This window comes from Lepisma saccharinum, chromosome 19 (genome assembly GCF_977018435.1).
Source record: "Lepisma saccharinum chromosome 19, izLepSacc3.1, whole genome shotgun sequence".
Lineage (NCBI taxonomy): Eukaryota > Metazoa > Arthropoda > Insecta > Zygentoma > Lepismatidae > Lepisma > Lepisma saccharinum.
The window spans coordinates 65,457,751-65,481,272 of NC_139247.1; the positions used below are offsets into that span (position 1 = coordinate 65,457,751).

The following is a 23,522-nucleotide window of genomic DNA, read 5'->3' on the forward strand; positions in this document are numbered from 1 at the left end:
TGAATACTTTTTCAATAATATATCTTATAAAATTCCCAGATGGAATAGAATATCTAAATTCTAAAGTCTCTCAAAAAGGCCAGAGGTTTATAGCAGAACTTGTGGAAAGCTACAATATTAATTTATGATGATGTATAAGATTGTAGGATCCATTTAAAAATCCACCTCGCGCTTTGGTTTCAGTTTTTCGCTGCCTCTTTTTACTTTGATTTCTTACATTTCTTTTATTTCACATTCTTATTATTATCATGTCAATGATTGTAGTTACGTATAGAAAAAAAAAAACAAGTAGGTGTTTATAAATATGTATATATTTATCTCCTTCTACAGTACCTTCACTCTCATGGAGTTGTGCACAGGGACCTGAAACCAGAGAACATACTTTACGAATCTGAAGAGGAAAACTCGAACATAAAAATTGCCGACTTTGGTCTCAGCAAAATTCTCCATGGAAACCTGACCATGACAACATTATGCGGCACCGTGGGATATTGTGGTGAGTATGTTCGTCAAATCCAAAAACTGTGTGTGTGCGTATGCGCGTGTGATATGCATCCATGCATGTACAAAGACATCAACTTTGCTGGCAGGGCACTTCTTTGCCCCCCAAAATTCTTCAAGTGATGGATATACACATATGTAGTGATTATTTTTTCTGGCGTTACGCAACTGTAAGGAAGTAAATTTGTGGCTGTGTGTGTGTGTAACTGCATGGATGCCCAGTCATTTTCTGAACACGCCACGATATTTAGAGTAGTTTTTATGATGGACACAATAACAAAGTAAACTGAAGAGTATCGGGATCTTTCTTCCTAGAAAAAGAAGCAGTCCATCTTCATATATGTATATATTATGTCAATCTTGACCACTCCCTTCAAATTTATTTGAAGTTGGCACCACTGGAAGTGTGTGTGTGTGCAACGTGTCTTGTACCCTAGCGTGTGATTTTTAATCTCTTACTGAATAATATCCAGAAATAAATAAAACTATTTTCGAAAAGTACAAACTAATCACTATTGTGACTATCATTGGCGTACCCAAACATTTCCCAAGGGGGAGGACACACAAGAGTTTCCCAGGTAGGCCTGTTTTATTTTCAATTATTTGAGCTACGACGCCAGGTGTCCCGGGTTCGAATCCCGGCCTGGGCATGGATATTTGCGAGTGTCTATTCATCAAATTTCATCGTATCATCACTCATCCCCATCTTCGCAAATTAGCCAAAAGTGGCACAAAAAGCGAAGTAAAATAAAGGAAATCAATCAAAATCAATTATTTGAAAATGGATATTTTACTTTTCACAGCACAATGAACAGAATGAATATATTCACCACTCGTTTTCCGCGGAGTCTGGTGGTGCCTCATTTGCCATCCGATGGATACGCCCGTGATTCTGGCTTGTATAAAGTGCTAACAGGAATCCCCAAGGCCCACGTTATTGTACGTACATATTTCTTATTTACGCCACTTCTGTGCTTCTTGAAGCTAATCGCAACGGTGAAGATGACTAGATAAAATTGTTGTAGGGACACTTACGTGTACAAAAGATATGGTGAGGCCGAGTCGAACCAGAAATCTTCGGTACTGAGACCATAAGTGGACTGTTCAGCCGTTGAAAGTGTTCCACGTCATTGTATGCGTTCAATTTGTTCTTGTATACATTCTGTCCTCCGTATTACCTGAATACATCTTGAGATCTGTCAGAGTCCAATAAAAGTAGTTATAGTAGATTAAGTCAATTTTGCCTTCACCCCCTCTTTCTTCTCTCCTATGCGTGTGTGCGTATCTTTCCGCTTCTGGAATTGATTTGTTTGCAAAGCGCTGGAACGCGCTGACAAAAGGCACTTTTCATAACCCTTCTTGTCATTAATTTCCACTTAAATTTCCGGATATATTTCCTCGTCCTATATTGCGAATAAAATCGACATTGATTTTCTGCCAGCAGAGATTTACATGACGCAAGCCTGGTGGGCAGAAATGGGAGAGATCTCGGTGTAACCTCTTTGTTTTAGGTGAGAAATATGGGGGAAATGTTTTGGGACAAACCCCTAGCAATATTTTCACTAGGTGTCATATTGAAGTTAAATGTGACATGCGTTTTCAAAATCATTGTAATTTTGCCATTAATTATAAGGAATAAATATGTATAAGTTGATCTTAGGTATTGCTTCAGTTAGACTTAAGTAATTTCACAAATTCCGAAATAAATGAAGGGAATAAAATTGAATTCGTAGCACAAGCACCGCCGAAATTCACTTCTCACAAAGTATTCAATACTACCTTTTTACCTTTGGGGAATATGTTGCTTTATTCGACTCTCGATTTCCGTTATTCACTCTTGCCATTCACAAATGTTGGCGTAGTGGTAACGTCGTCGCCTTGTAATCATGAGGTTACCGGGTTCGATACCCAGTGGAGGTACATAGTGGTTCGGATCCCACTTTAAACTGTAGGCCCAATTCCGATTAGGCAACCCCGGCCAAACCCAAGGTGACACTTTTAAGTTTGTTGTGCGCAATGACGTACTGGCGGCAAAGGTAAGATATCACTAGAATGTGAAAGAATTAAACGACAGTGTCGCAATATGCAGATATTAAGCACGTGGATATGAACAATCGCTTGGTAAGGATGTTCATCATAGTCTACGAAATAGCGAATGTGAAAGTCGCTAGCGCCATCAAATGGTTGGATGCCAACTTTCAAGTCACAAAACCGTGGCTTTTGCGATACACCTGAAGTTATGTAGTAAATCTCATCAAATGATTACATTTTAAGTTTATATCGTAAAATGTTGAAATAAAATATGTTCATATTGCTCATTTCAAGAATAAGGCAATAGTTTTTCTTTTATGGTATACATAATAAGCACCGAATCAGTATTTCCAATTTTATCTAAAGCCAGAAACTGATTAATTGCTTACGAATAAGGCACCTGGTCATTTGTGTACTCCATATCGTGTATTCACTTGTCTGACATTTTTTCCTATCCTCGTAGCAACACTAGGGCATAGTTTCCATATTCGTTTCATGGATAAGTTCGTATTCTACAACCTTGCAATTAGGCTATGTGAATAAAGTGAACTTAAAACTTAAAAATATATAATGCATCAAGTGTAATATTTTTGCCCACACTTGTGTTTCATGATTTCAAGCTGGTTCGCTAGATGTTACTTGTATTTATAAATGTTGAAATTCATTTCTTGTTATAACTAGGCCTACAGACCAATTTAAGATATACAGGGTGTTACAAAAATGCTAACATTTTGTTTGTTTTCCCTTTCAGCACCCGAAGTATTGCAACACAAAGAATACGATTCTTCAGTAGATCTGTGGAGCCTAGGAGTTGTTACGTATATAATGTAAGTTCATATTTATGCGTGTTTAGATATTGTGCCACACAATGTGTATGTATGTATATATACATACATATATAATATAGAAATATTATACATAAAAATATAAATTTCGTCTCACCCTGGTTAAGAGAATCAATCATCAATATAAAAATAACATAAGCATATAATCTATATATTGTTTATGTATATTACAAGAAACTTGTATATTTGTGAATCAAAACGAGAAAACAACAAATTTGTACCACAGAAGGAACTTTTTTAATGTACGTATACATCAAGGTTTAAAAAATTAACATTGATAATATTGACAAATACATTCAAGTATATTCGAATGTAATTATACAGTGTGTCCGAAATGTCACGCAACCCGGTGTTTACGACCGTATAACGGAATAGCGAAACAGAATGAGAAGAAACGCTTTCTGCCAAGAGAATTCCCTGTATATTGGGAAAATTTAGAGAGACAAACATATGTAAGAACATGCATGTTTTAATAACAAATAAGCGAAGTGTTGCCAAAGGCGGAATTTTTTTTTTTTGCAAATCGTGTGTATTCATGCACAGAACTCACTGAGGTAAATTATTGCAACATTTCACAATACGAACGAACAACTTGGATGGCCATCTATTGAATTTGACAGAAAAAGAATTTTGATGAAGTTTCAAAAACATTGCATAAGGGAATAAATGGGCTGTTCCAAAAATCGATGTTTTCACAATATTACGAGGGACAGATTGTGTCAAATTCATTAGATGGCCATTCAAATTGTTCGTTGGTATTGTGAAATGTTGCAATAATTTACCTCAGTGAGTTCTGTGCATCAATACACACGATTTGCAACAAAAAAAATTCCGCCTTTGGCAACACTTTGCTTATTTGTTATTAAAACATGCATGTTCTTATATATGTTTGTCTCTCTAAATTTTCCCAATATACAGGGAATTCTCCTGGCAGAAAGCGTTTCTTCTCATTCCGTTTCGCTATTCCGTTATACTGTAGTAAACACCGGGTTGCGTGACTTTTCGGACACTCTATTTTGAGGAAAAGCTGGGGTGTTAATACAGCAAATGGTTCACTGGAATATTCGCATTGCAAACTTGAGCTTCCACTGTTTGATTTGGTAGTTCTACAGTTCCTAGAAGTAGTTGTTTGCACTCCATAAAATTATGGCCTGAGGATTTATTACTACCGTATACGTTTTGTTTATTGTGTGCACTGCGAAGGTTACGACTAGTAACCATTGTACTTAACCATTGTACTTCCTGGTGCAGCGTAACTCTGAAGAATGATGTTGCTCTGTTCAAATATTTGCAGAAAATTTTATTTCGGAGTAACGAGTCATTTTGCAGTAGAATTTTTGTTACGCTGAGCTTGGATAAGAGAAGTTTTATGCAACGGTTAAGAGCATGGCCGTAGGCAGGACAATTTTTCGGGGGGGAAGGGTTCACTCATAATTGTTCCCAATGGGCGTCGCAAGAAATTTGAATAGAAATAATAACAATAATAATAATTATTAAATAATAATAATGACTAAGATTTCATAACAATAAACTAATTTATTCCAAACGTATTATTATTATTATAATTTTTATTATTGCTGTCGTTATATTCTTGAGGAGACTTTCCTACTCTATCCATCAAAAGTTTTTATTTTTTTTATTTTTTTACGTTTTATGCAGTGTGTACTGAAATGCACAGCTATTATATTTTGTTATTAAATTTTAGGTACCTCAAGAAAAAGCTTTAAAAGTAAGAGAGATAAATTTTAGTCATATACTTTATGTTGTTTGACCATTCACATAATTTATTTATTATTTTTTTTTTGAAAACTGTAGAACCAGTTTTTCTTTGGATTAAATGGTAAAACATAAACTGGTGCCTATATTGTAGCCTCAAATTTTCGATCTAACGCCGTATTTCTTTGGTTTTTCTGTTCCAATACTAACTTGACTTTATATGCGTTATTAACAATAAAACTAAAAAACGTTCTGCTATTTTGTAACTTGCAATAAACGATGTAAATTCGAGGGGGGGGGGAGGTTCTATGGACCAGTTCGATCCTACTTTCCAACGCTCTTAATCGACCGCTGGGTGAAGGATAGTGAACGTAACGCACTATGAAACTGGAGATCCTAGGTTTGAACTCTTATAAAGGGGGATTTAAACCCTTATCGAACAGGAAATATAAAATTTGCAACGGGAATTTGGGAACAGTCACAAGGGAATTTTCAGTCTGATCCAGGAACAGCACTGGAAAGAGGACGGCAGAAGTGAAAATGAAGTAGTCGCGGGTGGGCTGCAATTCTGAGAATTAAACCCGTTTCGCTCAAATTTCAGAATTCAAAATGTATGAAATTTCTAGCTCGATCATATCAGGATTGTCTCCCTCTTGTATTTTTGTGAAACTGCGAATACATTTTTGAAAATGTGTTAACAAATTTTGGTTTCTGAACTTCCATTCATCCAACATGCCAGAAGTATCGGGGGGGGGGGGGGTTTGAACCCTAAAAAAGACCCTATAAATACGGCCATGGTTACGAGGTATTTCACGGGTAAGATCCGAAATTATTTCCAGTATATCTTTTCGTTGTATGGGACCAACACAAATACGAGTATTCCAATTATTTTTTAAAACATAGGTCTATTTCGGAACAATTTTTGTGCGTAATGCATGGGAGAACCCGAGAATAAAGTTGGAATAGTTTGTCCACTATTCACAAAATTTGGGATACTTTCTACGATGAGGATACATGATGATTAAATAAGTGATGAAGGGACACTAACAGTGGCGGCGAATAGAGAGGGGCGAGGGGGCAGTCCCCCCACTTTTTGCCACTTGTGCCCCCGCACTAAATCTTATATACAAAGGGAGCTTGACCCCCCCCGGTTTTAAAACACAATCGCCGCCAGTGAACACTAATAAAGGATCCCTTGTACCTATGCCGAGACTCGAATCTGTCAACTCTTCAAGCTAGACTACCAACGCGACTATTCATAGGCGGGGGCAAAGGGGTACTTCCCCCTCCTCCTTTAACAAAAAATAATGGTTATCAATAGAACAACGATTATATAATGAGTCGTTCTGTTTCTTTCCAGAAAGGCTAGTACATCATTAAACTATATAACAGAACAAAATAATCTAGTTTTGAAATTAATGATCGCGACGATGACCAAACAATTTAGAATAGAAGTAGGTAACTAATAAAGAACCACCCACTTTCGCTCTTTATTTATAATAAATAATATATATAACAAACCAACACCGTTCTGTATACCCAGTATGGATTTTGTACTACACTTCAACATCATCATTGTATTGTATACTCTATGTATTTCACTTTCTCAATATCTTATGTACATTATAATTAATACATGAAAAGAAAAGAGATAAATTCAGAGAAACTAACATCCTGGTTTATTTGAAGATACCAGTACCGGTACATATAGCACATACCATTGAAAGTATGGGTATGAAGGCGAGATACCTTTCGGGGCCCCCCTCCCTTTTTTTTCCTTTTTCTTTCCCTCCTTGGACCTGAGGTACAATGAAATAAAGAGTACATTTTTATGGTTTCTCAAATGCAGCAGTTATTTAAAGAAGTCCCTGATGCTCTTAGATTCTGCCGCTACCCCTAAGTTAAGCCCTGTGTATCGCTTCTGCCTCCCAGAAAGTTTGGCTCGAAGTTACGCCCATGCGACTCACACTGTATATTTGGCCAGAAGAGACAGCTTCACAATATCATAATTTTTCCTGCTTTATGCGGCTCCGGACTGTTGTTCATCCTTCACCGCTGAGATTATGATGAAAAAAAAACACTCGCGTACTAATTATACGTGGCATTTAGCATGATCGAACTGTAAACTATACATAAAAATACATGAAAGTACGTAGCGTTGTGAACAGTGATCCTTTCGCGTGCAGATGTCTGTCTCTGCTGTACGCTCGACGATGTTCTATTGTTTTTAGTAGTACTGAACGCCAATAGATGGCGCTGGTTGGCATTTTACTCATTGTTTTGCGACTGACGGAACAAATATTATTTCGAGGATATTATGAGAGCATTGACCCTTAAACCTTGATGTGCCATTGGCCTAATCCAGGTTTTGTGCCAGTATTTCTATTGGTTGTCTTTATGCACAGAAATGCTAATCGGGACTGGGCCTAATAAAGTGGTATTTGAACCAGTATGTACCCGGGACCCCTATTACACTTAAGAGTGGTTAACAGTGGCGTATCCATGGAGGAAGGAGTTGGTGGAGGTGATAACCCTTTGGTCGGGCACCCCCCCATAAAGAAATGTAACATGAAATGATGGAAAAGTTGGTTTAGTTTATGAGATACTAATAAAATAAGAAGACACACGCCCCATCTCGAAAATCCTTGGAGGGTAGGAGCTGTAACAGCTGTCCTCTTTCGAAGGCAGTCAAATGTCCATTCTACGTAGTACACTCTGTACCAACGAATCTCTGTCATCTGAACGTGTAGGAAAGATAATCCTTGTATGAATCGTGTTGTGTAGTCCATGTTTGTTTTTGATTGTCCCTTTATCCATTTCATCACATCGTCATTCATTCCCATCGACGCGATTAGTCAAAAGTGGCAGAAAAGCGACGTAAAGCAAGCAAGGAAGAAAAATCTGGCAACGCCACCATTAGTTAACATACCGAATTTCGAAGAAATGGGTCCTGTTTTTTCATCATTCATCCTCAACGTCGCGATTTACTAGAGGATAGAATAATCAAAATACAGGGTGTACCACATAAAACCTGTACGCCTCTAATGAATTGTAGGGGAACATATTTCCAATGTGTGAACAATTTCTTATGTGACCACATAGGTGTTAACGCAACTAGGCTAACGAATACAATGCGTGAGTCTTAATAATAAGTAATTTGCTGGAGAACGAAGTGAGAGTCCAGTTGCATAGAAAATAAACCCACCGTAGTTGCTGGGAACTTTCGTCCGCTTGAAAATACTGTATTTATTTAAAGATAAAAATATTGTATATATTTCTAAGTGACAGCATTAGGAGGGGCAACTGCCCCCCTTGCCCACCCCCGTGCGCACGCCTATGCTTATGATATGCATTCATTCAATGCTACCCTGTGACTAATTGTTTTCATTTCAATACATCTCTTAATTATCATAATTTTGCCTTAAGGTGGTCATGTTCCCCCCACTTCCAATGCATATGATGCGTACCGGTTTTATGTGGGACACCCTGTATAATCAATACAATCCTTCTGTATTTTAGCTTATGCGGCTTCGAACCATTCTGGGACGACGAAGGAGACATGGCTGTTTGTCGAAGGATCATAGAAGGGGATTTCTGTTTTTCGTCACCTTGGTGGGATGATATTTCTGATAGTGCCAAAGATCTCATTGTCAAAGTAAGTCATATCTAAAATTTCAGTGTTTTCTTTCTTGTGGAGTTTTTTGTATCCAGAATCTATTGCTACGTCTCAAGGTGTATTTTATCGGCCACTTCTGGTTACTACTGTCCGCTTCTCTAAATTCGAAGTTTGAGGATTTTGTTTAAAGTCCACTTTAGTCACAGACAGGCTATTCGCGACTGGGCCTACAGTTTAAAGTGCGGGATTCAAACCACTATGTGCCTCCACCGGGTATGGAACCCGGGACCTCTTGATTACGAGGCGACGGCGTTTTCGCAACGCTCAAAATACGAAATTCTGGTTAGGCCTAGCCAGAATTTTCCATGTGGGGGCGTAAGTTTGTATTTACAGTGTGTAAGGGTAAATTTAGAGCCAAAATGACCAAAATTGAACCTTCATGGAAAATTCTATCGGGTGTTGCGGAAACTTAAGGTTTTTTGGGGGGGGCGGATAAATCGCTTACGCCTGTATTTATCTTTAAGGCGAGGAGGGACCATTTCCCCTAGGCCTTACTCGCTGGGGCAGCTGCCGATCACTGTTGACAACTTTGCTCTTTTGGAGCCAGATCTGGCTCTTTCGTGCACTCGTTACTGTGAACTGTGGCACCCGCCTTCTACCCCACCATGATGCCACCACTGGCTCCGGCCCATAAGGACCAACCTTTGCCATGAGTGTGCATTTTGCAAGTGACGTGATATTCATATATAGGCTGCGTCACCCACCCCTCTTTCCTCCCCAGGTATTTTTATATATAGCGCTGTGGCTAAGGTGAAGATGGCAATATTATTATCCGGGAATCCTTTATTTTCGATTTCATATGAACATCATTGAATTATTGAGATGGCTGCAAACCAAGAAATTGCCATTACTTTAAAGCTAACGGTAATATCAGCGCCCCCACCCCTCTGACACCTAAAATTATCCTAGGAGGCACTTTATGCAGCCTTCGTTAATTTAGGTCCTTGAAAGTCATCTTTAGCTCTATTAATGGTGAAATGTAGGTTTTTTATGCACATCAGGTTTGGCAACACTGCCAGGATGGCCGCAGGAGGCAAGAAGAAATGCATTACGCTTATGGGACCATGTTTTTATTCGTTCTCTCGGAATATAAAACATCCAATGACGTAGAAAAGTACATGGACGGAAAAGAACACGTCATAGCAGAAGGAAAAGTCGAAACTCGCATTTGATTAGCCGTACTTTGAAGTTGAATTTGATTTCCCATAAGGAATACATGGGATTCTGTAAATTGTCTAGCTTACTAATCAACTTGAAAAACAGTTTCCACTTGCAACATGGAGAGAAATTCATACTCTCTTGCATACTAAACCCGAATCCGACGATATTGAAATAAATGCACAACTAGTGCGTAATTGTCCCTCTTCGCCTTAAAGCTGTTGGGGGAAACCTATCTGTATTGCATCGAAACGCTGAGTGAATGAAGAAGTTCAGTTCATGTGCGGCAGGCAAAGGGAAGGGGGGAGGAGTCGATAGGTGCGTCGACCACCTCTGGAATTTTGGCTTCATTCATAGAAAGTTACAAAAAGCAGAAAGTTTGTAATTTTTTATTATAAATAGCAGAAATAAAGATCAATTAGCTAGTATTTGAGCGGAATGTTCGAAATAACAAAGTCGTTAGAACAAAAATTGACTGCAACTAGGTTACTTTTTTTCATATCTACAGTTTTCAAAGTTCAAAAATTTACAGTGTTATTGAGAGGTCAAACAACATATTATGGCTCTGGCGACTGGCCCCGTGCCCAGTATAATTCTGTGTCATCCTGTGTTTTGTCCTTATTTGTGCTGAGCACCCTTTTTAGCCTCAGCTTTTAACCAAGGTAAAGTAATTTTAGTTTTCAGACAAGCTTTTATTTTTGATATGATAAGGGGCTGGCCCCCGTATAGTGTGACGGGTGCAAAATAGCCTCAGTGCTGACGCACCCAAAAAAAGTTAATTCAAATTCAAACATACATTTTATGAGTAAAATATTTCCTTAACTTTTAAGCGTTTTGTTTTGAACGAGGTGTGTAAAAGTTAATAACAAACTATAATAACTATACACTTCAGTGCACGAACTGTATAAAATGTAGGAAGATAATGATAACGCAGTTGGGCTCGTAGTAAGGAATAAAATTGGTTGATATTTATTAATTAGTCTTTAATAGTTATTTTTGTATAATAATCATAACCATTATAGTAATTATTATTGTCATTATTTCGTAGATGGCTTGACTCCCCTTCCTCCCAAAAGAAATTCTGGCGACGCCCACGGTTCACTTATATCAGAATTATTTGCTTTTCAGTTGTTGCAAGTCGATGCATCCAAAAGGCCCACAGCGTCAGAGGCACTGAACCACCCGTGGGTTCGCGGAGAGACCACCAGGCGGCTCCACATGGAAGCGGCAATCAAGAGACTGCGGGAAATCAATGCCAGGAGAAAGTTCAGAGTAAGTCCACCAGATGACGTCACAATACGATGCCTTAAATCACTGGCGTACGCAGGGGGGAGCTGATGGGGCTACAGCATCTCCCGGAATTTTGAGACAGTAAAGAACTTGGGGAAAAACCCGAATACCAATTTTGTCTTTGAACAACTGTTAATGAAAAGTTTAAAGATGGTAATTGCCGAATATTTTATAGCCTACCCCCTAGAACGCAGCTAAGTTATTTACCTGCACAATTCCAGCCCCCTCCGAAAAAAAAAATGTCTCAAATATTGGTGTCGTAGTTGCCAAGTTTAGCGAGAAATCATGACTGATTGATTTAGTTTATTTTACTTCACTTTCTCTATCACTTTTGTGGATAATCACGATGAAAATGATAAGATGAAAATTATGGTCGGGAAATGGAAAATCTATCCTGTCCCGAACGTAGAGATTTTGAAATTTTGATTTGATTTTTTGTTATTTAGTGTCACTTGTCTGCATTGGCGTAACTTGGTGGGGGAAGGGGGATAGGTGCCCCAAAAATTTAGGGTTTATTAAAATTTACAAGTTAGGTAACCTGAGGAGCAAAGTAATAAAGAGTAATATTTGTGATTTCACAAACGTCCCGGTTATTTAGCAAATAATCCTGGATGCTGTTTTTATGGGATGGAAAATTTGTCGAGAGTATTCCCTTAAATTTAAGTCCCAGGTTTGATTCTGACGCCTCAAAATTAGGCCCCAAATCTGATTCTGCCGCCCTCAAAATTAGGCCCGTTTGATTCTGCCCCCTCAAAATTAGGCCCGGTTTAATTCTGCCGCCCTCAAAATTAGGTCCAGTTTGATTCTGCAGCCTCAAAATTAGGCCCAAGTTTGATTCTGCCCCTCAAAATTAGGTGAGGTTTAATTCTGCCCCCTCAAAATTAGGTCCAGTTTGATTCTGCCCCCCTCAAAATTAGGCCCAAGTTTGATTCTGCCCCCCTCAAAATTAGGTCCAAGTTTGATTCTGCCCCCTCAAAATTAGGCCTGTTTGATTCTGCCCCCCTCAAAATTAGGCCCAAGTTTGATTCTGCCCCCTCAAAATTAGGACCAAGTTTGATTCTGCCCCCCTCAAAATTAGGCCCAAATTTGATTCTGCCCCCTCAAAATTAGGCCCAAGTTTGATTCTGCCCCCTCAAAATTAGGCCCAAGTTTGATTCTGCCACCCAAGTTTGATTGTCCCCTCAAAATTAGGCCCAAGTTTGATTCTGCCCCCCTCAAAATTAGGCCCAAGTTTGATTCTGCCACCCAAGTTTGATTCTGTCCCCTCAAAATTAGGCCCAAGTTTGATTCTGCCCCCCTCAAAATTAGGCCCAAGTTTGATTCTGCCCCCCTCAAAATTAGGTCCAAGTTTGATTCTGCTCCCTCAAAATGAGGTCCGGTTTAATTCTGCCACCGTCAAAATTAGGTCCAGTTTGATTCTGCCCCCCTCAAAGTTAGGTCCCAAGTAACGCCCATGCTTGTCTGCAACTTTTGGCTAATCGCGACGATGGGGATGAGAGATGATATGATGAAAGTGACAAAGCAACACTCACAAAGAATCACCCATGCCAGGCTGGGATTCGAACCCGGGGGATTTTGCTGTGACTGAAATGATATAATATATTTGTGAAAATATACGTAACATATACGTGTGTGTGTGACACATATTTTGACTTAAATTCATTGTCCAGGGAGGCAGTGGCCCCCATTGCATCCCTCCGGAACACTTGTCTGGGTAATATTTATTACCCATTATTTCATCTCGTGATACACAACAGTTACTTTTGTTTAATGTATTTCAGGCAGCTACGCACGTCGTATTGGTCACACAGAGAGCTATGCACCTTCTGTCTCCAGAGAAAAAGAAAATGGCGAACGGTTCAGGAGAGAAGACAGAAGAGGAATGTCCCGCGCAAACAAATGGCGTCCAGGGTTGAAGACAACTCATTGGCTCACATGTATCGACGACACTGCCGCCAGTCCAATAACATTTCATTTACAGCAATTTGAATTCTCAGACGTTTGTTGGATTTGTGGTTTTTTATTGTTACGTGATTTTACGCCGTTTGCGAAAGAAGATTGTTCATTGCCGAATGTTCTTGTTATATATTTTTCCATCCGCATTATCAGTGGCGTATCCAGTAATTTTGTAAGGGGGGTCAGGAGTTCTTGTTTTTTATTTAGCAGTCAGTGCTATATTTTATTACCTTATCAGGCAGCTGACATATTTTCCAATCTTAGATAAACCCTTTCCAAAGGGAGGATTGTAATTGTAACCACCTTTTTTAAATTTTTATTTACATTTTACTTGGGATTACCGCTAAGCAGTTTTTCCCATACTATGTAACCACCTTAAAGTTCATCTGGACACTTCTTCTTCTTCTTTTCTTGGCTCGCACCGCCTTGAGACGGTTTCTGGCCAAAGGTTACCGAATACTGATTTTTATCTGGACACGCCACTACATGCAAGAACTATTGCTGTTTGTTCTATGATAAATTTTAAAAATACCTTTCAAGCTACAAGAGTATTTTTTGCACAAATACCTCGACAATAATTGTGATTTCTTGCCTGTTACATCTTGTTAATTCTTGAATTGTGCTTTGTAAGTTATTACATATTGTAAATAAATATACCTCTGTTGTAAAGCTAATTGCAATTGATACTCTTTGATCTGTAAATAAATATAAATAAGATGAATTTGTTTTCGATAACGGCCTAATTATGTGTTGGAACAAGTCTTTGAATAGCAATATTTTCTTTAGAAGATATAAATTCGATCAAAAGAAGGTAACGTGCTCAATAATGCCACTTGGAAAGTATAGTCCTTGACTTCTTACAACGTCATCCGCTTCCCTAATTGGAGGGAGTGGTAACACGGTTTGTTCCGTTGAATAAAAATCTGTATAAAATTTCGCAGTTCACATTGTTTCGCAATGTGAATTGACAATAATGATGAATATGCTATAAGCTGCAAAGAGGTTCAAGACAAGACCTAGATCATATTTTTTAGAACTATCCAATACTAAGAGAATGTTGTTTCACAAGATTGATATGACACTTTGGATATGAATCGATCTGGTCGATTTAAAAAATATGAAAATGAAGAATTGCATTTGAAGCCTTTCTGTCTGCACTATATTAAAATTTCTTCACGATGGGACCACAAGTTTTCTTATTTATGGAATTTCAAAGATAGCAGTTCGTTGGAAAACACAGAAAAGTCTCTTTTTTGTTCTCACGACGATAAAAAAATCTAAGGCATACTTGAAAAAAAATGGTTACCATCGCTTAACGCAGAATAGAATAAGCAAAATTTTGATTCACTTGTTTTTATGTAGGTCTACTGGTTAATTGTTAATTAGAGTCCAAACTCGAGTATCCATGATTTTTAATCCATTATGGATGCTTAATCATTTGTCTGTACAGTGGGATGCATACGTATTAACAAAGCTAATTATCCACCATGTTCATGCACTTTATTTAGGTACTGGTTGGTGCCACAACTCCTTCAAGCATTCTCATTGGCTGGTAACTTTTTGGGGTGGTAAATAATCTGTGGTGGTTAGGTTAGGCTTGTTGGATTTATGTTCTCTTAGAAGATGAAGACGACGAAAAATGGATGTAGCAGCAATACCGACCCTTTATTTAACCAATGAGAGTTTCAAGAATTGATACAAAACGTCAAAAAATCTGCAGATAACTTCTTCACCGGTGTACGTAAAAATCTACTCTTTAAAAACACACATGATAAATGAAAAATAGTTATGGACAATGCAATACTTGTGCATCCCACTGTACAACGTGATGCCTGGTAACGGTCATGTCATGTGTAAAATGTATATTTGATAACCGATATATATCGAAAAATGAATCCTAAAATGTCGATTACAGATCCAAAAAGGAATTCAATGGCTATCTTCCATAGGCGTAACTTGGCGGTAAAGAGGGGACACTTTCCCTCCCAAAATTTTCAGGTTTTTTGCATTTAATTACCTTCTGGGGCCTCAGGAGCAAAGTAATAAATAGTAATATTGTGATTTCGCAAATGTGCGGTTATTTAGCAAATAATCATGGACACTATTTTTATGGCATGGAAAACTTATCTAGTCTGCCCCCCCACAATTAGCCGTCAATGTTTCTTCGCTCCAGAACTTCGGCACGAATATCCAAACATGTAATGCTTTGAATATTTTCATTCCAAGAGGTTTAAAGATATTCGGATGGTTTACGATGACTTCTGACTTGCCCTTTGTATCTACACATAATGAATAGTTTCATATTTAATACACATTTTTAATAAGTATGCATTTCAATTGTATTTATATTTTATGTATTACCCTATATTTTATCTTACAATTTCTTCGTTTCCCAGTTCCACGTGTGTTTTATTTAGTACTGTAAATGGGTTAATTTTGGCTAAATTTAAACTTAAATATCTTCCTTGTTCGGAAAAACACCTTCATGAATACATACATGCGTCAGGAAGAAAATTTTAAATTTTGCCTCTTTCCACCATTTAGGGGTTACAGAGCGTCAAACTTATTTTTTTAAAATTTTTCAATTTTTAGGAACTTATAGAAAAAGGGTCGGCATTGCTGCTGCAACCACTTTCGTCTTCGTCTTCTTCTTCTTCTTGTAAGAGAACCAAACACGACTAGCCTAACCCATTGGCCTAACCCAATGTAGCCAGGGTTATGCAGTTAAATGCACTGCAAGAAATAACCATAATTACGGCTACCGCGCATACAGCCAACGGGTTCTTGCCGTACAGGGAGACGACTCGCTGCGGACGAGTGAAGCCACACAGGTCGTCTCCCTGTATGACAAGAACCCGTTGGCTGTATGCGCGGTAGCCGTAATTATGGTTATTTCTTGCAGTGCATTTAACTGCATAACCCTGGGAAAGGCAGAGTCGGATGTTTCCTTTCATAGATATGTATTTATTAATTGTGTACCTACATTTCTACTGTGAAATACGGAACTATTTTATGTATATGTTATTAGAAATGTGAGAATGCGTGAAAGGAAGTCAGTTCGTGTTTCGCTCTACATATTTTTGTACTTCTATATTATTTGTTGGACAAGCATAGGCGCTGACTTAGGAGGGTGAGGCACTTTCTGCTCCCTCTCGATTCCTCAAGAAGTATATACCGGGTGGTCCAAAAGTCCCGGAACGGTCACATATCGTGAGAAATACACATCGAATCGGAAAACGAAAAAATACGTGTTGGATAAGTGAAAGAAAGGTATTCAATGATATCACACTTGATTCTCCAACCCCGCCCCACCCCCAGGGGGCGGGGTTGGAGAATCAAGTGTGATATCATTGAATACCTTTCTTTCACTTATTCAACACGTATTTTTTCGTTTTCCGATTCGATGTGTATTTCTCACAATATGTGACCGTTCCGGGACTTTTGTACCACCCGGTACATTACGCATAAAAAATTGTCAATCTCCCCCCCCCCCCCGGTCACTCCCAAATATTTATATGAAGTTGCGACTTCCGAGAACAAACCACGTATATGTTATGGAGGTATTAATATTTCCCAACACACTACACTTGAGATCGAGGTATTTTTGTGTGCAGTCTGAACACAGTTTGAAAACTTTTTATAGAAAAGGGCAAAGAAGACATTTCTTTTCAATTCATGGCATGGCATTTTTCATGGCAACATATTTATTTTGTAACTGCTACGCAGTTTGATAGCCCCTGGATTAGTCGGTTAACTTGTCAAACAAAATGCAACTTAGGTAATTATTTCTTTTTTAAGAGGAATAAATTTGGCAACATTTTTCATAGCTGCTGCGCAGTTTGAAAACCCCCTGGAATTGTCCGTTAAATCTTCTTTAAAAAGGCAAGGGAGGTTATTTTCTTTGGAAAATGTTCAATTAACTTGGTTCTTGTGCGATATCAAAGAATTATAGACGTACAAAACCTGTTAACATTACAAGCGTTTCTATTATTATTTACTATTAATTAAGCGAACTCAATGGAATATTTTATGTTCAGGCACGTATCCAGAAATATATTTCAGAGGCTGAGGATCTGAACCAAAAAATAATAATAATGTTTAAAATTATACGTTAATATAATTTGTTTTCTTCATAATTATGTGTAAATAAATTAATATTGTATTGCTATTATTACATGAATAGATAAAAAGAATATATTTAAGAATAGAGATATAACAGCTTCTATTCATTATCTAGCTTGCGCATAGTTAAGATCGACAACATTTATGTTAAAACAACTTTTCTGGCAAGGAACAAAAAAATAAAGAATTGATTTTTTAAAAGAAGATACAGAATGAAATATTTATTGAAAAGCAAAGTTCGTGAATAATATCTTATGCACATTATTATAAATAGTAAAGTAGTAATCCTATAGCACTACAGCCCAATATTGGGCCCTGGCTCACCTACCGACTGCTGGGCTCCCTCCCACGCGAGCCACCAGGGGGCGTGGAGATCTGCAGCCAAACTAGGGGGACCTGCGGTCGGCCCGACCGACCTCCCAGCCGTTGTAGTACGTCGCTCACTCACTCGGAGCTTTAAGATGCATTAAAACTTACAGGAAGGGAGGGAAAAGCATCTTAGGAATAGCGAAGAATGCAAACAAGAAAAAGGAAAACAGAGAAGAGGAAGGGATTATCTACGAAGTGAAATGTAAACAATGTCAGTGTGTGTACATAGGAGAAACGAAAAAGAGGCCGAAAGACAGGTTGAAACAACATAGGGATGATGTACGACTTAAGAGAGAGAGAGAAATGCGATATTTAAACACACGAGAGAAACAGGACATGGCATAGAGTGGGATGAGGCAAAGCAGATGGGAAGGGCGAAGAGAATGCTAGTGAGAAAATGGAAGGATGCCAAGGAAATAGAGAAGAAAGGTGAAGAGACAATGAACTGGAATGGGGGACTGAAGATAAACAAAGAATGGAAGAAGGTGTTGGAAAGAGTGCAAAGGACAAGAGAGAAGAGGAGAGGAGAAGGAAGAAAAATGAAGGAAAAAGAGCGTGAGATAAAAAGTCCAACCACATTCTATATGAAAGTAAATATGTTTAGCCTTTTAGGTGAAAGTACAGTTGACAAGGGAAAGCCACCTGCTAGAAAGTTCCAGAACAACTTTCTAGACTAGAGAGCAACTGGGAAGGCGGTCGTCTGCTACCTTCGCGCAGCGCGTTGCCACATCCGCGGCCGAGTGGATATGCGATGTATTTCGCACGCACCGCAATGAAACGATGAACAAGATCTTTGAGCCAAAATTAAAAAAAAGAAATTTCGTTTGACATTAAGCGAACAAATCGAAGTATTTTTGTCTCCATAGATACTGCAATTATAAACATACAAATGAAATGGCAAAACAGAAATGAGGCAACTGAACATACATACCTGCAATTTTACTCAGATTCAGAAGATTCATTTTCACCCTCAGTGTCTTAGGAGTCGGAGTCCTGGAGGTTGATAACGAAGGGCTCCATGATGCTGTCTCGAGAGATTTCACGGTGATAATCCTCTTCTTGCAGACGTTCTGCATGTTGCACACATTTATCCCAAGCAGAAACCGACACGTTCGCTACAGCCTCGTGCGTCAACTTTTCGACATCAGCCATTTTAAAAGTGCTGTTCTTTTCTGCAACGTAAGATTTCACTTGCGCCCAGATTAATTCGATGGGGTTGTATTGGCAATGGTACGGGGGCAGACGCACAACTTGGTGGCCGAATCCTCTTGCAAGTGTATCCACTTCGTATGATTTCGACGTCGGCTTGTGATTCCTGACCAAAAGTAACAGCTCTGCTCTGGTTTGCGAAGATGCGTGGGGAATATTGTGTTTTTCCAGCCACGATATTATTTCTGCTTTCCTGGTATTTGTTGTTGGGGCCTTATTTAACTCTACAGAATGTACGCTGGCATTATCCATAACTATAGTGGAATTTGGAGGAAGGTTCGGAATTAATTTTTCTTCAAACCACTGCTTAAAAACAGCACCAGTCATTTCGTTGTGGTAATCGGTAGATGTGCTTTTCGATTTTGCTCTGAAAATCAATTTGCAATCGGGAAGGAAGCCGGTGTTTGCAGAGCCAACGTGGCAAACAATCAGACGCCCCCCTTCCCTACAGGAACTTTTAGGCCACCCGTACCATCGTTCATTTGCCAACATGTTTTTTCGTGTGTGGTTCTGGTTAACCCACGTTTCATCGAGGTAGAAAACAGGTGATTTTCCTTCTTGTTTGATGCAATGAATCTTTCGCAAAAATGCAGCTCTCGCAGCTACGATGTCCGTCCTTTCCATTAACATCTTCCGTCCATCATTGCATTTTCTATATTTAAACCCCATGCTCTTTAGAATACGCAGCATAGACCATCGGTTGCCAACAAATTTACATTCCGCCTTCATTTTCTTTGCGAGTTTCAATGATGTAGGAAATTCACCATTTCTGTACATGTTCAAAACTTCCCTGCGTAATATGCTCTTATCGAAATCATCAATATCGGTAACAGGCTTTTCGCGGCGAGGATTTTTGCCTGGTGATCGAAATACAGCACTCCCACTTGCACGAACAGATTTTTTCCCCTCGCTCACAATTCTCTGCACTGAACGCAAACTTACCCCGCACGCCGCGGCAGTCCTTTCTTGAGGTCTGGCAACATGGCACTCAGCTTCGCCCTCCACAATCGTTTTCTGCTCGGCCTCGATTTTAAAGTAATTGTACACGATCTCACGTGCTTGCTTGTGTAAAACACAACGCTTCCTATTCTCAGCTTCCATTGTGCACACGGATACACCAAATATTGCTACTCCAATAGCCACAACCAAAACAGTAAATCACAGCGTTCAAAACTCCGCGCGCGGAAAGACAGTTGCAGATTCGACCGTACTGGCTCCAAGTGAGCGTTGCCAGCCTCGCACGGGAAACAAACGCTGCTCACTGAATATATTCTGTAGGCTACTGGAAAGGGTAGTAGAATTTCACGATTATCAGACATTTTATTATTTGCGTTTGTAATAATAATAATAATAACAAAATAAGGAATAATAACACCAAACACTTATTTCGCTGTTATGGTTCTGTTTACCAGAAAATATTTAGGTCGAAATGAATTCTTGGACTGTTACACGTATATTATTTTCTAATAAGTGCTGTAACTTTCCAGTTCTTCGTTGTACGGTTGTACTTTCCATTTTTAATTCAATACATTACAGAATTACTGGGAACGATTTCTTCGGTTAGCGTTCTTATTACGCGTATGGATGACTATGGCAATAGGTATGGCAATAACACTAATATAATACAGATACATTGTTATTGTTACCCGTATTGATATAGCAATTTTACATATATAATAATACGTACAACAATAACTCAAACATAACTGTATGACATGATGGTTGCCGTTATAAAACATTGCATAAGATCGTGGTGGCTTGAACCCAATCTATTCAGTATCAACTTTAAATATTTTGTTTTTTGATTTTATGTTTTCAGTCCACTTTATGCACAGTAAGGCTAATCGGGACTGGACCTACAGTTTAAAGTGGGTTCCGAACCACTGTGTCATGAACCTCAACCGGGTATCGAACCCGGGACCACTTGATTGCAAGGCAACGACGCTAACACTCCGCCATGGGGGAGGCCCTTTAGATATCGTGTTTGCCTCACGGACCAGGTAAAAGGCAAAACGTTCTCTGCAATTATCTCTGCAGGTTTTCACGCGTTTTACTTTCCGTTCCAATTACCCACACCTTTTCCTATTTCGATACAAACAGCTGTCCCTTGCCTCACCGACAATGTAGACTTTGAATTTGCACTATTTATTTGTTTGGAATGAGTTGCAAGGGAATAGGTACATAATGCTTGGATTGCTGTCCCTAGTTGTGGCGGTTACATTTTACGGATGGTTTCAGCACTTATAGCTAGGGTTGGCAACGCTGCCTTTTCTTGCTACTGCGCACCCACTTTCCACCCGCCTTCCCAGATGCTCTCAAGTCTAATAGTCTGGAGGGAGTAATATTTGTGTATATATAATGCCCTGTTTTTGCATCTTGTTACATTTGTTCTTGATACAGAGTCTGAAAAAGACCTTGCTAGAAGGTTGAAACGTTACGTTTAGTTTATGTTTTTAATAAAATAAATTACTGCCTTGGTCAGCATATTTAGTTTTTCATAACAATATTATGTGGTTATGTGGCAGCAATGATCTTAATAAATTATTTTGTTGGCCATGTGTTTTGTTCAATACAAATATAGGAACATGGAACTATACAACCTACAGTGATTTAGCAATTTTTATAATGCAGTGCAAAGACATGAACGTTCCCAGAATCACATCTGCGCTTGCATCCAACCGAAGACAAGTCATGATTCATAATTCTAGCCAAGTAAGAAACCGAAACCCGTCCGTTTATTTAAGCTCGAAACTTTATGCTATTAGAATGTTTATTATTTTCAGGGTTAAAAAAGAACGTAATTTAATTTACAGTTGCCCTCAAATATCAAGTAAATCATTATTTCCTTCATGGTTGAAATTTACAAGTATATATCGAGAGGCTGTTTTCTTCTTTAAAAACCGTGCAGCAAAGATTTGATTTTACGGTATGTATGCACTTCACACACTCAAGCCCGATACTTCACCATTATGCACATTATTGTAAGTAGGGATGTGTGTAGGCCTATATTATATTTGAAATTGTTATAATTAACCCAAACGAAAATTTAACCCATCGCTTGCCTATCACGAAAGGTCACGGCACGCCCCTGATTAAGTTGCACCAATAAGAACGAAGAATATTACATTCTGCATTTCCATTAAGGAAAATGTTTCAAAACCACAACGTCTTGCTACCTAACCTTCCTATAGCGTTGTTGTGGATATGCCCATAGGACGGTTTGCGAATTTACCAAATAAATCGAAAGCTAAAGGGATCATGCCCGTATTTTTTTAAAAAAATTCTAATTTCCACTCTTTTGAGTATAAACTTGTACGTTTATTTATATTTATTTTTATTATGTCAATATTCTACATTTTTAATAGCGACGACGATACATGGCTAATTTATGGAAAGGGCAATGGGACAAAAATATATTTATAATTATTTTTAAAAACTTTTTTTATGTATGCATATGTGTAACCTGGCGGGAGAAAGAGGATACTCGGTTCACAAAATATCCAGGTTTGTTAAAATTGATATGTAAAAGAACGGTGATTAATTCTTCCCCCCCCCCCTCCGAAAGTTGCGCAGCTGAATATACGAATAAGGGACAACGAAACGACCTACTACTGAAAACTGCTGGGTAAAAATTTACTATTCCACAAACACATGTTACTTCTTCGTTTCGTCACTTTTAACATTCGAACTTGCCTATCTGCTTCGCGGAACATTCTTGAAGGTGTATTCACATTTTTTTCATTAAAGTAATGTCAATTTTTCACATTACGAGTACTTCTTTTTTTGCGTTGTTTCGTTTCCGTAAGAAACAGTATGGCACGTACACCTTCGCAGATCATCGCGCGTCGTGCTTGTGTTTTGTCGGTGCAGTGTTTACAACCTTCGTAACCCAAAAAATACTCGTCAAGTGATTTTTTTTTTTAAAGCTTCTTCGCATCATTTTACGAACAAAATTTTAACTATACTTGCCTAACCTAACCTTGCCGGAAATGGTTCGTGGGGCTATGCGTGAATGGTTTCTGGGACTATCCGACAATGGTTTGTGGGGCTACCCGTTTTTCAAGTACACAATTACAAAATGCAGTGGATCTTCCACACCCGGTATGAATTTCACCACGCATCCACGACACGTCATCTTTTCAGAAAACAATGGCGTGGTTGGAAACCCTGCAATCGACAAAATACAATCACGACGCGCAATAATCTACGGAGGTGTACGCGCCAAAGGCTATTGTGCGTCGAATAATTAATTTTCAACAAAAATAATGAATTTCCGATATGATACATTCCCACATGACAGAAAACACCTTCCAGGTGTTAGACAATGCTACAGGAACTTATTACGGTAAGTAGTTTCTTGTGTAAAAATGAAGAAACCTGTTTGTGGAATAGTAAATTAGTACCAACTGGGGGCTATTACCACACTGTGCTATTACTGCTGCTGTTACTATCACCATTACAACTGCTAATACCATAGACAACTTGCCTGTGCTACTACGCTATGATTTCTTCAAAAAAAGTGACAGGAAAAATTGGGTCTTTGCAAAAAGCAAAGGGAAGTTATGCCCTCAGATTGCAGCAACACTGCTCGTTGCCATCCTCCTCCGTCAACTGTCACCAAGGTTATTAGACTGTCACGTCAAACTTCA

General features: G+C 38.6%; 2 protein-coding genes across 2 annotated transcripts in view; one reads left to right on the forward strand and one right to left on the reverse strand.

Moving 5' to 3' along the window:
• LOC146003178 (calcium/calmodulin-dependent protein kinase type IV-like) overlaps nucleotides 1–13,847 on the forward strand; it is a 91,232-nt gene extending 77,385 nt beyond the window's left edge. The window contains exons 5-9 of the mRNA XM_083141364.1: nucleotides 331–496; nucleotides 3,284–3,359; nucleotides 8,613–8,748; nucleotides 11,056–11,199; nucleotides 12,999–13,847. Of these exons, the coding sequence (XP_082997490.1) occupies nucleotides 331–496; nucleotides 3,284–3,359; nucleotides 8,613–8,748; nucleotides 11,056–11,199; nucleotides 12,999–13,133 (657 nt within the window). The 3' untranslated portion in view covers nucleotides 13,134–13,847. The remainder of the gene's footprint in view (nucleotides 1–330; nucleotides 497–3,283; nucleotides 3,360–8,612; nucleotides 8,749–11,055; nucleotides 11,200–12,998) is intronic.
• A 4,795-nt stretch (nucleotides 13,848–18,642) lies between these two features.
• Nucleotides 18,643–19,974, reverse strand: LOC146003045 (uncharacterized). The gene has a single exon (XM_083141209.1). It carries the CDS (start codon nucleotides 19,972–19,974, stop codon nucleotides 18,643–18,645), a length of 1,332 nt encoding a protein of 443 aa, XP_082997335.1.
• Nucleotides 19,975–23,522: the final 3,548 nt, after the last annotated feature.